Here is a 15,787-nt window from a genome sequence, read left to right on the forward strand (position 1 = left end):
GCGCGGGGAACCCCCGACCTGGTCGCCGCTAACATTTTTAGCAGTGGGAAGGCAGAAACTAGGTAATATTCCCATTTTGATAGATTCTGGCTTCCCTTTTTTTCTAAAAGGGGTCTTCTCAGTAGGTCTGAAGTAATTGTGAGTCCAGAGGAGGCCACGAAGATGCTCCGAGGGCTGGAGCCCCTCTGCTATGGGGACAGGCTGGGAGAGTTGGGCTTGTTCAGCCTGGAGAAGAGAAGGCTCTGGGGAGACCTTATAGCACCTTCCAGTGCCTGAAGGGGCTACAGGGAAGCTGGGGGGGAATTTTTACAAGGGTCTGTAGTGACAGGGCAAGGGGTAACGGGGTTAAATTGCAAGCGGGGAGGGTTAAATTAGATATCAGGAAGTTCTTCCCGCAGAGGGTGGGGAGGCACTGGGACAGGTTGCCCAGAGAAGCTGTGGATGCCCCATCCCTGGAAGTGTCCAAGGCCAGGCTGGATGAGGCTTGGAGCAACCTGGTCTAGTGGAAGGTGTCCCTGCCCATGGCAGGGGGGTTGGAACTGGATGGGCTTTAAGGTCCCTTCCAACCCAAACCATTCTATGATTCTATGATAATCTTTTAATGTGTAAACCAAGTAGGGGGAAAAGCAGAATCTAAATGCATTAGAACAGAAAAGAGTGGGGATGATCTTTTACAGCCACCTAGACAAAACCTCAGGACCAGGCCTTTCCATATAGCAGAGCCAACGCTGCTGTGTGGGGGCAGACTCCATGCAGCAGCACAGAAGGGTTCTGGCTAACCAGCCTGGACAGAAACCTGTGCAGGCGCTACGGCCTTGAAAACAGATTTAATACATCTGCCTTTCTAACATCACATCCAGTAACAGTCTCCACTGCGAAGGGAAGCCTCGCTATTTCTTTGCATTCCATGATCCCATCTGGAGACAGGCAGTTCATCGTTGCACTACACCTGTTCGGCCCAGGCAGGCTGGCAGGAGAGAGTACAGCAGGCATTTTTTTTTTTTTTTTTAATTACTATTACAGGTCTATAAGCAATAGTATCAGTGACAGAGGTCAAATAATTCACCAGTCAGTTTTCCCAAAACCGTAAGGGTTTTAAAACCTGCAAAATTCAGGTATGTGTTCATAGGTTTGGAGTCAGTAATGTTAACAGTTCAATTTCTTATCTATCTACTTAAAAAAAAGAACAGAAAAATAATCTTCATAAGATTCTCATCCTACAAGTCAAAGATTCAGTCTTTAATATATATTAAAAAAAAAAAAAGACTCTAACAGCTACAGAAAAGGAGAGTCATCTCAAGATCACGAGTGTGATCACTGTCCATGGGAAGTAGAGGGCCAACCCTATGCTGCAAAGCACACCATGGACTACAGGTTTCGTTCTGAGGTCTGTAGAGCAGACACACTCCTTGGGTGTTTCTCTGTGGAAAGTCTGTCTTCCATAAGCCACTATTTTAGTTTTTAATCTGTAGACAAAGAGAGACAGGCAGTGTGTAAAGCTCCTCATGTTCTTGTTGGCCAAGACTGTGGGTGTAGTTTGCCCCATGAATTTGTGTCAAAAGTCCTAGATTAATGAGTTGGAACACATTGCTTCCATGAAGAGATATCAAATCTGGCTCAGGCTCAAGTATAAAGATGGTGAGATAACAATCTGACAGCAGAAAACAAAGTTCAACTCAACTGAAAAGTCACAATTCAAAAACCCAGTTTAACAATATAAATAATTGAATAAAACATGCACAAAACTTACGGTTTAAAATAAACATTACTGAAGTTTTTACAGTCAATAAAATCTTAAGCCATTATTGGTTTAGGCAGCACATTGTGTTTGCTTCAGTGTAGCCATAGTGTTTCTGTTTTCAGGGAAAGACTGGTCGCTTGGCAGTGCTACCTGGATATTGCAACACATACACATCTTAGAAGAGATTTCAAAGCAAAGGAAAAAAATTGCTATTTTTAAGAAGCTATCATTTAGCTATTTGCAGGAAATTCTGTGGAAATATAATTACTGTTTAATTCTAAGTAATGAAATGGAAGGAAACAATCTTTCTTAGCTGTTCACAAAAGAACAAACACTCAGAAAATTTTTACAAATCCAGGGGAGAAAGGCAGTAAGTCAGAACTTTATTCTGCTTTCTCTTCACAGGGAGGTGAGAGAAGCCTCCAAAATTCCAGAATGACGTTTTCTGCTTTGTGCCACACACAATCCACTCATTAAAGGCTGACACCTCAGTGCTAGTGTTCAGGCTTAGGGGATGCAGTCTTGGGCTCTTAATCAAATATTGTCACAAGATTTTTAAGAATATTTTGAATAGATTCCTTCTTATTAGACTGAATCACTTTCTGTGCCTATTGGGTGATCCTTTTCAGAATCAACAAATAATTGTACTGCCAAAACCCACTGAACCCAGTGCTGAGCCTGCTCAACCATCAATTTGCAGAATACATCTAGTGCTGGCAACTTCTCCATTTTTAATAACTGACTTGATTTCCAGCATTTTGAGCTTAAGACTTTAAGACTTTTGCACTAGCATCAGATGCTACCAAGGCAATATGATGATCATTATCAAGCAGTTGTGGTAGAGATGTATATTTGGTTGGAGTTTTGGGGATTTTTTTAGTAAACCATAAAAATATTCTCAAAACTGCATTGTGCAGAGTAATGGCTGGATTCTGTATTGTTTCCTAAGATATTCCAGATCCATTTTTTATTTTAGAAGTGGTACATTTTTAATGTGGAGAAACTATGAGCTAGTCTTACTTGGGATTGATCCATAAAGAGAAGGAAATATTTTTATTTTATTTCCCACAGATTCCAAATATGGTAACTTAATACAAGAGAAAATTACCCCATGCTAGCAAGTATAGTCAGGCTTTAGATCACTGGCTCAGTAGAATAGTTTTAACAGCAAATACAGGATGTTAAATCTGACCTCCAAAGGAAGAGGTAGATGAACTCTCGGCACTCAAGATTAGTATTTGTCCACCATAAAAGATAATCGCAGCATGCAAAAGCATAGAATTTTATTTTTGAAATATAAAAATAAACTACTGCTTTATTGGCTTCTCAATCTGTCAGCCTTTCCTTGGCACTTTTGTCATCATAATAAAAATCTAGATTCCTGAATAAATGTAAGTTAAGAGGAAAAAGGGAAGATTTTGCTGAAATATGGGATACTTAAGCCTTCACACTGACTCCATGTAAATACATGCAAACCCAAAAAAAACCTACCAGGTCTCCTGTCAAAACTAGGAAAACAGATGAGACTCGAAAAACAGTGCCCATATGCAACTTCTGTCTTTCCGACCATGGGGTGTGCACTGGCAGTTAAAAAAAATGGCCTTGAGGCTTGGGGGTTTTTTTCAAAATAAGTTCTTTGTAATGATAAGCATTAAACTCCTCTCATTGTTAATCTAGTTCTCTGAGAGGAAAGTAGTTTGTGGGAAAATTTCAAGGGTCTTGCTAGCACTGTATAAAAAACAACTGTATGTATGCCAGATTCTAAAGAAGTGAAATTCAGAAATTTAATCATTCTGTTAAAATAATCACAGCAACAGTGTTTGGCACCAGACAGCCCGTGTACTGTCAGTTTTATTTAGCTGAGATTCTGTTCAGACCTTATGCAAGCCACAAGATATCCTCCCTCAAAGAAGGGAAAGAATAATAATCCATTAAAGCAGGCATCAGTCATGGGAGAAAGCATATTCTCACCAAATTCATTCAAATATCAGTAACTCTGGGGTTAAGATAACTACAAGTAACAAGTTTAAAATAATCGGTGACTCAAGGAGTTCTGGCCAAATTGTAAGCAATATTATTTCATTTATCAGAGTTGTAATCTGTCTTTTCTGATTAATGATTCTCAGCATCGTCTCTAAAGAGCTATGATGCCCTATGTATTCCATTTAATAAAGTTATTTTCTGAAAGAAAACTTGGTTTAGTAGTTGGACAACATCCAACAACATTGGTTAACCAGAAAAACCCTAATCTCCCCTCCAAGTCAAATTCATATTTATATGATGGTAATTTTACATTGCCTTTTAGGCCCACTGAAGGTTCTTTCACAGCACCGAGCAGGATGTGGTATCTCCTGAAGAGTCTCGTCTGAATCCAGGCCATTGTGTGCATGGTTAGAGGCTGTTCAGAATTATTTCATATGCTAGAAGTGACTGGGATCAAGGACATTTGTGATTCAGCCCTGAATTCCAATGCAATCACGAAAACTTCTTTCCTTGGAGACACACGAGTTTACTTTCATCTCTGTGTTGAATCCACCAAGATCTATGCTCTGCAAATAATTATTCTTCCAGTGTCTATTTCTCTTTGTAGCGGGATCATCCAGCAGTACGAGGGATATACTGACAATACTGCTTAGCAAACAGTGGGAGTTCTTTAAAGACTGGGGGTACCAGAACAAAGGTGGCATTTTGTTCTTCTGGACCAGCTTATGGCAAACACAAGTTTGTCAAAATGAAGTTTTTGTAGATAAATATTGTTTGTTTCAAACTCCCTGGCATTGTATGCCTAAAATATGTGAAGAACATGGTTAATTTGATACCCTATTTCAACTACCTGTCAAAAGACACATTCGATGGTTTCAGTTTCGGCTTAGCTGTTACCTTTAGATGCTTGACACAACATAAGCTTTTTATACTTATTGAACAAAATATTGGTAAGGTGGTAACTGAATTTCATCAGAAACGTAGTGGCAGGCAAGCACCATGCTGAGAAATAGCACACACTCACCGTCTTGTTTTCCTACCTTTCCTCTTCTTCCCCTCTTCTTCCTTTTTCCTTTCCCTGCTATGTCCTGCATAGGTCTCTCAGTTGGTACTTGGCTATCCTCCGACTTGACTGAAAAGCAGTAAGCAGCTGAGGATTTGATGGGATCTGGCTTCTCAGACAGCGCTACTTCATTTCTCGTTCATGGAACTACTGAGCTGGCAAAGTCAGGCAGCCCAAACTAATACCACCTTTAGGGATCTCCGGTTCCAGATAACTTCTTCAGGTGTTTTTTTCATTTTACTGTTCCCAGCAGGAGTACTTCATGTCTGTTCCTGTATTCTATTTTACCTTGCTTTAATTTATTTGTTTCCTGTTTGGTATTCAGTGCTAGCTACATTTCTTTGCAGAGATATGAATTGTTCCTTGAGTATCTAGCTTCCTGAAACCTGAATTTATTTGTACCCAGTAAGAGCAGTACACTTTTACCCTTCCTGGTCTTCAGTTATTTTTGCTTTTCATGTACAGAATTTTACAAGACATTTATTAAAAAAAATAGGCTTTATTTCTTGTTATTTCCCTTTGCTTATATCAGAACAAGTATTGGAAGTTGTCCTCCACAAACAGAAGCAATATCTTTCATTATATATCTCCTTAAAGGAGAGATTAAATAATCATGTCAGGCAAAATAAAATTTTAAAACTCTGGTTGAAACAAACTGCCAGAGATGTGTTATGCAAACTAGGAGGAATATAGCAAGATTTTCAAAGCAATATAGAAAATAACATGTATATTTTAATTCATGCATGATTTACAGAAAACAACAAGGGGTAAGTAATAAAGTCATGATATACCTCTTAACACCTTTTAACAGAATGGTCTCATTAGCATAGACATCAATAACAAACAGGTGTAATTGAAATAAAACTTACTAAGAAAAAGAGACGTCATTACTTCTAAACATAAGGTTTGGATAGAGGATTTAAGCAGTCCTTGAAAAAAGAGTGTTGGAAAGTCAGAAGTGGCCTGCAGAGCACTAGCTTCCACACCACAAAAATTTTAATCAAAAAGGCTTAATCAATTATGGTGAAAATAGCTAAGCAGAAATAAAACCATAAGCGATGAGGGAAAAAAGTAAAGAAGAGACAATAGGAGAGGAGAAATGCAGCATTGTTAGTTATTTTTACAAATAAGACTTGTAATATCATTAAAGAGTGAAAAGAGAGGCAGGTACATCTTGGTGGCAGCATCATTTAGAAAACTGAGATCAACTCTCTCCATCTTTTGTACTAAGGACTAACACATACCGATACTGTTTATTCCCGTGTTACAACACTGTGCTCTGGGACCTGTGCCATCACAACAATATGTTGTGGTTTTATCACTCAAAAAAGATTTTAAACACAAGCTACTGACATTGTTCCATCTTCTCTGTTTGTTCTTCACTCCCAGTAGACAGGGCATGGGTTTTCCCCTTAAATGAAACTCCTCAAAATGATCTCATCTGATGTGTTTTACCCAGGCGCCATCGCTGCCCTCATAAACCCACACGGATTTATGATAATGGCCAACAGCCGTGCCTCACAACAGAGTATGTGGAAAAATATCCCAAGTATAGCAACGTCTCTCCTCCCCGGAGCCTTAAGCCGAAACAAGAGTACCAAGTGCATCGTGGGAAAATGGAAGGAGTTACAACCTTTAGGTAAACATTCTGAGGCAATGCGTTTTACAACTACTCTATAATGTTTCTCATACTTTCTCATTGGTGGGGGGACTGAGCATCGTGTTGCAATCATTTTCAAAATGCAATCATTGCGTTCTTTACACTTTTAACTATTTAAAAGTGTAAATGTTGAGTGTAGAAATACAGTTAGCACAAAAAGGTCATAAAAAAGAGTGCACACAGAAAGATGTACATTCTTCACCGCATCCTCTCACCTGTAAAGATAATAAAAACTTTTCCTCCTTGTTTTCAGCCTGTTTTGGGAATATAGGTCCCATCAAGTCTGAAAAAGCTGGCAGGGTGGGGAACTTTCTGTAGTACACGTGTAGAATCTGAGACAGTGGGAAAACGAAACCTTAAGAAAAAGGAACAGGGATTTTTTTTTTTTTATATATATTATTATTATTATTCAGACAGTTCTAAATTATTAGGAATTTGGAGAAAGCCAGCTGTAAAGGGGTTCACAGGTCTGTCCTGTCAGTTCACAGCCTCTGATGTTAAGCTTAACAAGATTCAAGAGCGTCTTTCAAAGCGTTAGAAAAAGACATTACTTTCTCATTATTAACAATGTGACAGGAGCATAAACCTTTGCTTTTCCATTATTTTCCTTTTAAGCTAAAGGGCAGCAGGCAAAACTTCTTTATTTATTTATAAGAGACAAAAGGGACGTACATAGAAGGGCCAAATGCCCTTCGGCAAGGTTGACTGTGCACTGTATAGACTGTTTAACCACCTACATAGGTAATACACACCCTTTTAACCTAACGTTCCCATATACAAATGGTGAAATGCCATTAGTAATTGCTGCTACTTTTAGTAGTTTGATCTGTTTCTGCTTTCTGGGTCACTTCTTTGTAAAATTCCAGCATTTTCCCCTATTTCAGATGTTTTAAAGAATATTTTTTAACTGAAATGAGACTCAGAGTGTTGAAAAAGTTGCTTCACCATCTACTTTTGAATAAACGCTGTAGCATGCATCAGGGACCGTAGATATATGTACTGTGGTTTTCCTTCCTCCTTGCTATCCTTCTAACATATGGCATCAGGTTGTTTTTCATAACAAGTTGTTGTTTTTCCATATAATGGAAAAATGACAAAAATGACTCCATCAGAAAAAAGAAGGTTTTTTAACCATCATTTCCTTTTCCCCCAATCCAGATCGGATTATTTACCATATGATATTGTAAAGCGACCTTTTCGGGTACAAGAAGAATATAAACCAAAGACGGGAGAGATAGAACTGGGAACCACATACCAGAAAGATTATAATGCTCATAAAATACAACCAGTGACATTAGTAAGACCTCTAGAGAGAAAACACACTACAGGAGGAAAATTGGATACCATACCAACCTATCAAGGTAATAATATATGCTGCATTTAGGAAGAAATACAGCCACGATGAAGGTAGTATTCTGAATTGTCTGTGTTAGAAACTGGATTTCTCAGTTTGGGCCGTAGAGTAAGACATAATAAAAAGCAGGTGGTAATGCCCTAAGATGTTCAGCACTCCAGTTGTTTAGAGGTGATATTTATTGGCTCTAAACAAAAAGCCCTCTCTAAGGTTTTCTTGGCTAGAAGGAAAGAAATTCTAGCACACACTTGGTTAGGCTATCTCAGGCAAAACTTGGTTGTAATTAAAGTGCCAATATATCTTTCAGATAGTTTTACACATCTTTTTCCACAGAGTAGGTCAAAAGTTGATTTTAAATTTCTTTCTTGTGTACTGTATAGCTTGCATATCATCCTAGTAATGATCTGTTTTGACACAAAGTAATCTATTACAATGGCCAGCACAAAGGCACTAAATCTCCTTTTAAGTCATTCTGCCAAGTGACCTTGATACACTTTATACAAGTAGAAATTTTTATACATAAAATATGTTACTGAATTTGTTACATGTGCTGCGTTCCAGCCTCAGTCAAAAGTAGGTAAAAATAAATTATGAGATATGATCTGCTGGAGTGCTAGGATGAAAATCAAAATGTTCCTGATTGTGAGGGACAGTGGTATCGAAAAGATACTAGAAATAACAAGAATATGGCTATTAAAACATGAAGTTAGAATGCCTGGGGCAAAATGACAGAAAGAGTTGGAAGGGTAATATTTGGGAAAAAATACTCTTCAAAAAAATCCAGAGTTATATTTCACTAGCTTCTTTAAGCTTAGGCCTATGAGAGGTAGAAATGCATTTACATAAATGCATTCTGTTTATATTTATTAATTGTAAATAATTTATAAGAAACTTAAATATTTCTGTTTAGCCTGTGTGTAAGTAGTAAGCAGGGAAATAATGAATAATTTAGCCTCGTCTGAGCATAGAGCTAAGAGCACACAACTGCTTCATTTAAAATGTGTGAGCAGTTCGACAGATCAGGGAGTGAAGAAACACCGAAGCTGAAGTGAGCACTGTGATTGCAAGACAACAGATTGATTTCCACTGCCCAGGAAGAAGTTTATACTGGACAGTGTGTTTTCTAACTACAGCAGAGCAGTCTGTTAGGAAAACCTAGAAGCAAAAAAAACCAAATCCCCACAAGCTGTAAGATGATATAATGTTGATATGGAATTTGTGAGTGTGAATTCTCCCAGTCAGTAGTGAGCATGACCCATTAACCATTAACCCATTTATGAGGTTCCTGTGCGTTTACATGTACTTCTAAGTAAAATGTAAGATACCGTATGTAAAACCTGCATATGGTTATTCTCGGGACAAAACACGCACTACATATGTACATACAACGGTTTCTTTTCCGCGAAGAAATATTCAAAATAGGGCATCACATACGATTTTTTGTCTGTTTTTATCACACCAGTAGTAGAAGACAGTTTTGTCACATCACAGACATGCAGATAACATTGCCATTCTCACATCCGTTTTCCCTGTTTTGCAAAATTTAATACTAGAAGAATTTGGCCTAATTTTAAAGGAATAGTCATAAATAATAACACTTGTATGGTGAAGTTTTGTTTTTGCCTTAAAGATGACTATAGGTCCTGGGAAGTTCTAAGAAGGGAACCTAGTAAGGTGGAGCATACATACCACCCACCTTCAGAGAAGTTTGGAAATGCTACTACCTTTCAAGACGACTTTGTTCCTAGGGAACTGAATCCCAGACAAAGTTTTAAACCCCCTTGCGCAGCTAAGCTTTCAGACGTGCCTTTCGATAGTACTACCAGCCATCGCACTTCTTACATCGCCCATCAACTGGAACCAAAATTCGTGAGACCAAAAGAAGAGTACAAGCCAAGCAACCAACCCTTGGAAGATCTCACAACGCACCGGAATGATTTTAAAGGGCTACCTGGGCAACTTGCAAAAAGCTGCAAGCCGGAAGATGCAAAAGTCGGCTCCAACGCTCGTTTTAATGGAGTCACTGAATTCCAGGATCGTTTTCAGCCGTGGCTGGTCTCCTTGCCCGAGGTTCGCAAAACAAGAGAGTACCTTCCACCCCCAGGCAACATGGATTTTAACTCCACAAGCCATCTGGATTACGTTAAGCATGAGGTTTCTCCTGCTGTTCCCATACGACCAGTGTCCAATGGAAGAAGAACCAATGCACCTTTTCAATTGAATACAACTACGAAGGAAGACTTCAAAGCTTGGAGAAGCTGTCGTCAGGAGATTATTAAGAAACAACAGGAAATTCCAAAACCCATGGGAAAATTTTATGATTTAACTACCTCCAAATCTCATTACATACCACACCAGATCATTCCAGCTCAAAGTTTTAAACCTGTACATGCTATAGTTCCTAATGCAGCTCCTTTCCAAGTTGAAACCGTGTATCGCACAGAATATACCCCAAAGAAACAAGAGATCTGTCCGGCAAATTACCCGTCTCCTCCAGGTTACGTCTACGTAAACACAGATTCTCATGGTCACAAATTCTTCCGCCAGCTTACTCCAGAATTTTCCGAGTCAAACTGTAATGCTATCCCAAGGGACGTAGCTGTTGTGACGTAATACTTAAATGCAGTATTTCAAACACCCTGGTGGAATAATTGCGATCCTACTTATTAATTTTTTCTTTAAATAACAATGAAAGCAAAGTAAATAATGCAAATTCTGGTTTTAAAAGCATTTAAACTAACAGTTTGAAGAAAATCAAAGCAACACCAAAAGCTTATTACAAGGCTAATAAAGATTTGCCATTTTTTGTAGGAATAATGCATCTTACATGGCATCTATTCTTTTTTTGATCATGCATTCTGGACTCACTGACTTCCCAGATTTCATTATGCCCCATTGCAAGCACATGTATTGTGCATTTAATTTTTTCAGATTTTCTGCAAATCAAATCATTGTCTTTGCAAAATAGCAAGTGTCTTTTGATCAAAACTTTTTATAGTAAGCAAATAATGCTATAATAATCTAAATAATTAGCTCATCAGTCCACTTCCTCATCAATACTTTGAGTAATATAAGTAATCTGACCTTTTTAGCTTTAGCCATCATTACTTTTCCCTCACCCCATTCTGAGGAGAGCATAAAGGTCACAATATATTTTCTGATAGCAATTAATAAGAAGTAACATTGCTTTTTTTCCTGTACTCATACTTGAAATCACTCAGGCATATAAAGCAGGTCATCAGACTCATTTCCCTTATTTCCCTGGCAGTGCCTTTCCAGGCTTATTCCAAAGGAAACAAAGTTGATGCAAAGCTTTGGGCACACCAACACACTCAGTGTGCATCCTCCCCCACCTGAGCAGTTTTTAAACCCAGTGCACAAATTCAATCAAATTTCACAAAGAGATTTCACAGATGATTGAGTTTTGAGTTTCTCAGGTGAAGAAGCAGAGAGGATCAGGCTAAATAAGTTAACATCCATCCACTGCAGGTTTTGATGCTGCTATCTGATTTTTAAAGCTAAACAGCCTGTTATCGCTGCCCAAGTTCCCTGCAGAGGCAGTCAGAAGGGGAAAACAGCAGAAAACTATGAAAGTCTATGTAGAGATAACAGAAAACAGTGTAAGCTCATTTAAAAGAAGAACTATCGGCCAACATGCAGAAATGTCTAGACAGCCTGGCTTCAGTCCGTCTGCTCTTCAAAGAATTACTTTGAAGAATTCAAAATTCTTCAAGTTACTTTGAAGAATTACTTCAAAGAAATACACAGAAAACAACATTTTTATAGAAATTGTACATGTAATGATTATGCTTTAGCATGAGGTATTTACTATTCTGTCTTTGTGCCTTTACCTGATTTTGGGAAAGCTAGATGACCTGATTTCAATCTTGTGTTCATGATTTAAGCAAGTCCCAGCAAACAGTTTTATGAGTAACAGAATGATCATGTTCTAGCACGGTGCTCTGGTATGATTTTTTTCAGTATGGCATATCTCGTATGCATTGGTGCAGGGCGGTCCTTTGGGTCCTGAAGAATCATGTGCTCGTACGTCATAAACCAAATCACCAACAAAAGGACTAGGATCAATGATGGAAACACGTTGAGAGCAGGAACTGGATCACAGGCAGGAAGAAAGCCAAACGGACTATATCAGCTCTGAAGAAAAACATTGTGTGAGAGCGCTCCAGACTTTATTTGTAATAAAATCAGTTACTTTGTACTGTGTTTTTGTTCTATGACTTACTCTGTTAATGAAGCAACAACTCCAGTGAACTTTTCTCTCTGAAGATGATTCATATCCCCAGCTGGTAAAGACATGTTTTGGATTGGGCATGAGCAAGGGCAACGTAAATCTGTGTTATCCTAAAAGCAGGACAGGAAAAAGTCCAGGTCGCTGTCACCCTGTACCACAGAAGAAAAACTACAAACACCCTTTTCTTTATGAAGCTTGAGTCACACTCTGGTCACAGCGGAGGAAATCAAGTCAGAACTTCACACAGTAACACCTACCCATGTCCATAACCTACACACAATCCCTGTACCTCACGAGAAGCTTACGAAGTGCCCAATATCCTCCAGTTCTCTTTTCTAGAAGAAAACTCATTGGGAAATGCAACCTGAATCCACGTAGTCATGTGTGCCTGCGTGTTCTGCTGAAAATGGCTCTTCCTCCGAGCCTGCGAGTGAGCCCAGATGCTTTTTGTCATGTTCACAGCTGTTTATTTAGTTCTTAAGTCACTTTTTTCCCCTCTGTTAAGTTATGGAAAGTCATTTGCTGCCACCTACCAGCACAGTACAAACATTTTTGAGAGAAAGCAGAGGATGCCCTCTGATACATTTAACAGTTCCTCTGCAGATGTCTTTGGAGACTTTTTTAGGCTGGAGGGGGCATATTCCCTTTCATTTTGCCCTTACTGTTTTTCCCTAAATTTAATAGTGAAAGAGAGAAGCTTTTCTTACGTTACAGTTGAAAGAGCCACACCCTACAGACTGTGCTTCCAGGCAAAGCATAAAGTGATACTACAAACCTTCAGGCAGTATTCAGTACTTGAGGTCAACTTTTTCATAGGCAATGTATTACCGAAAAACAGAAAAAATGAGCAGCAGTCTGGAAAACTAATATTTCTGAAAACAACAGCTGTTTAAACAGCATTTTATGATGTCATGCTGAACCAAGATCTAAGAGCAGAAAAGCTACTCGTGGGTTCAACTGCTATTTTATAAGTGCTCTTCAGGCACGGTGCTGTACAGCACGGAACGCTGTACACAATCTGTATTTTGTTTTTGAAAGAATGCATTGGTGACACAAAAGGAAAATGAACAAGACCTTTGCCGATGTTACCATCTAAGGTAACTCCGAAACACCACCATTTCATTGCTAGACACTGATTTTCAATTTGATAAATTTCTTTAAGGCTTTTCTTGGTCATATTATTCATGAGACTCTTCTTTCTAAAGATTATTACACATCCTTGATGTTCTGAAACAAGCCTTTTTCTCGTAGCCATTGCCATCACCCACTAAATGTAAAACATAAAGCTGTTGTGTTGGGTCTAAATGAACCCTGCTTGGCGCAGCACATGAAGGCCTGGCAGAGAAATGTAACTTCATTCCACCTTCTTACAGAATCCTGATTCTAGATCTCAGTAAGTCAAAGCTGACTTATTTGGCTTTTGGCGAATTCTCTTCCCCGCTTTTTCAGTCAGGTTACAGCTGTGTTGCTTCTTAAAGCAGTGCAAAGCAGACTGTAACCAAGCTGAGAATCTGTCTGGTAAGCTGTAAAAAAGAAGAAGTCATCTTCACTTTGAAAAAAAATCTCAGAATCATGGACATAATAGGTTGATAAAATAACACTTGGAATGAAAGCGTGGCTACCACAAAAATCACGGTAATAAACAGTCTCTGGGTAACCACAGTGTTGGATAATCAAACTAGACTTTATTTCAGAAAATACCAGAACTACGTTCAAGAAAGCTAAATATTAGACGTCTTCAGTTACTGGAGAAGCAATAAAATAATCTACAGAGGAATGTCATGCCAACTGCAATAACAAACATTTACAGCACCGCTTCTGGGTAGCATGCATGCTTAACCAAAGGCAAAATGAAAGCAACAAAAAAATGCTATGTGTTAAGATTGGAAAACTTTAAATATAAAGGAAAAACATGAATAAGAAATTTTGGTAATAAGAAAAAATATATGTCCAAAAATCTTTATTAAACACTGTACAAAACAAAATATTGCACTTTTAAATCAGACAATAAATATCTACAAAAGTATCTTACAAATGTTTTCTTTTAATTTAAAAAACTGCTTAAACAATCAAGACCCATTGCTGATTAAAAAGGTAATGATCAGGAATATCCTCTCCTTGCAGTCAGCCTTGGACACAACAGTCCACGTTAAACACTTTCTATACAGTAGTGCTAATCTAATTTTCAGTGATGCAAACCCATGGTGCAGGCATGCTGTTTCTAAGACTGTTCTTACAGCACACCCACTAATTGGCATGTCACGTAGTTCTTTAATGTAACACAAGATCCAAGTCCATACGAGCATTCAGGCCTCCAACATGTGCAGTAGTTTGGAAACTCAAAAATGAAAATAAAATATCTGCCTGCTGCCTCCTGTGGGGTTCTCTCCGCTCAGAGCCCCAGCGGGACAGAATCTGCAATGAGGGAAATAATTGACTGGGAAATATCACAATTAGAATTTATCAACTTGCAAAAGACCCAAATGGTTAACCGTCATGATGAAAAGTTATCTTGATGGAAAACTGATCAGAATAGATTTCTTGTACTTGTCTACCTTCACAATCAATAATTATTCCTTGGATATTTTTCCCCACTAACATGGGGGGAAAAATATTTATTCAAGACAGCAAATCTGACAGCCACGTTTGGCTCCCCACCTGACTGGATGGGCCAGAGAAGAGTGCTCACAAACGTTCATTCACAGCTCTGACAAGGAAGCCTTGTGTCTAATTTAAAATCAGTAGAAGAGTCTAATTATGCCAGGACAATGGAAAATGACATCTCATTTATTCAAAGCAGGTCTATCGCTGTCTTGAAGATTGTGCTAGCATCGACAATGCCTTTTACTGCACGCAGAAATACAAGCACAACAAATGAAATGTGCTTCTGGGTATCCACCTGACAGCTAACATCAGTAAAGCACATCCTGTGAGATCGACCCCTAAGCTCAAGCTGTTTATGAAAATAAAGTCGGTGCCAAAATTTTACAGCTACAAGCCACAGCTCCTATAAATTTAAAAATTGTGTTAAATTTGATAAAACAATAAAAGACAAAACCTAGGGGACGATAGTTGCCGCATTCCAGCATTTTTCACAGGGTTTTGTGACCTTGTTTTTCTCGTAAGTTAAGGACAATAAGCACTACCTGGTGCTTTTAGAAAATGCTTTTTGCCCTGATGAAATTATGTGACGGCCTGTAAAATTTTACAGATGATAGCCACGATATTATCTTTCTAATCCAGACATGAAAATGTTTGAAACACTCAAAGTTCCATTGCAAAGAGCGGATGATAAAAGCTCCCAGAAAAAAGACCCTGTCCGGCATATTGGTCTGCAACGCTGTTTTGTCATTAGCCGCGTTTCCGTTTAACTGTCGCGACTAATGTCGTATTTACGAGGATGTACTTTGAGCAGGCTAGCGGAATGACCCTCTCTTCTCATCTCTCCACTGCAGCGCCAGGAGCTTTCCATAGCAGAGTTACATCTCTGGACATGACTGACAACATCTTTCTTTGTGGGTGTCTACCAAGCATAACTTTAGCGGCTTTACAAATGTAGTGAGTTGTATCCTTGCATTCGCCTTCTGAAAGATACATTTAAACATTAAAAGGCTTCATAATGGACAAAAGATAAATAGTAGAACTTATCATTGCAATTGTAAACAAGTGAGGGACTCCTGGTAGCTTTGCAATTCTTTTACTCTGCGTTTCTGGCCACAGTGGGTGCAAGGCTG

General features: G+C 38.7%; 1 protein-coding gene across 1 annotated transcript; it reads left to right on the forward strand.

Annotated features, from left to right (window-relative positions):
* Positions 1–6,253: 6,253 nt before the first annotated feature.
* On the forward strand, positions 6,254–10,414 carry FAM154B (family with sequence similarity 154, member B). Its single transcript, XM_010159877.1, has 3 exons — positions 6,254–6,426; positions 7,606–7,808; positions 9,432–10,414. The coding sequence occupies exons 1-3, from the start codon at positions 6,404–6,406 to the stop codon at positions 10,412–10,414; spliced, it is 1,209 nt and encodes a 402-aa protein (XP_010158179.1). The 5' UTR covers positions 6,254–6,403.
* Positions 10,415–15,787: the final 5,373 nt, after the last annotated feature.

The sequence above is a fragment of the Eurypyga helias genome, unplaced genomic scaffold (genome assembly GCF_000690775.1).
Source record: "Eurypyga helias isolate BGI_N326 unplaced genomic scaffold, ASM69077v1 Scaffold35079, whole genome shotgun sequence".
NCBI lineage: Eukaryota > Metazoa > Chordata > Aves > Eurypygiformes > Eurypygidae > Eurypyga > Eurypyga helias.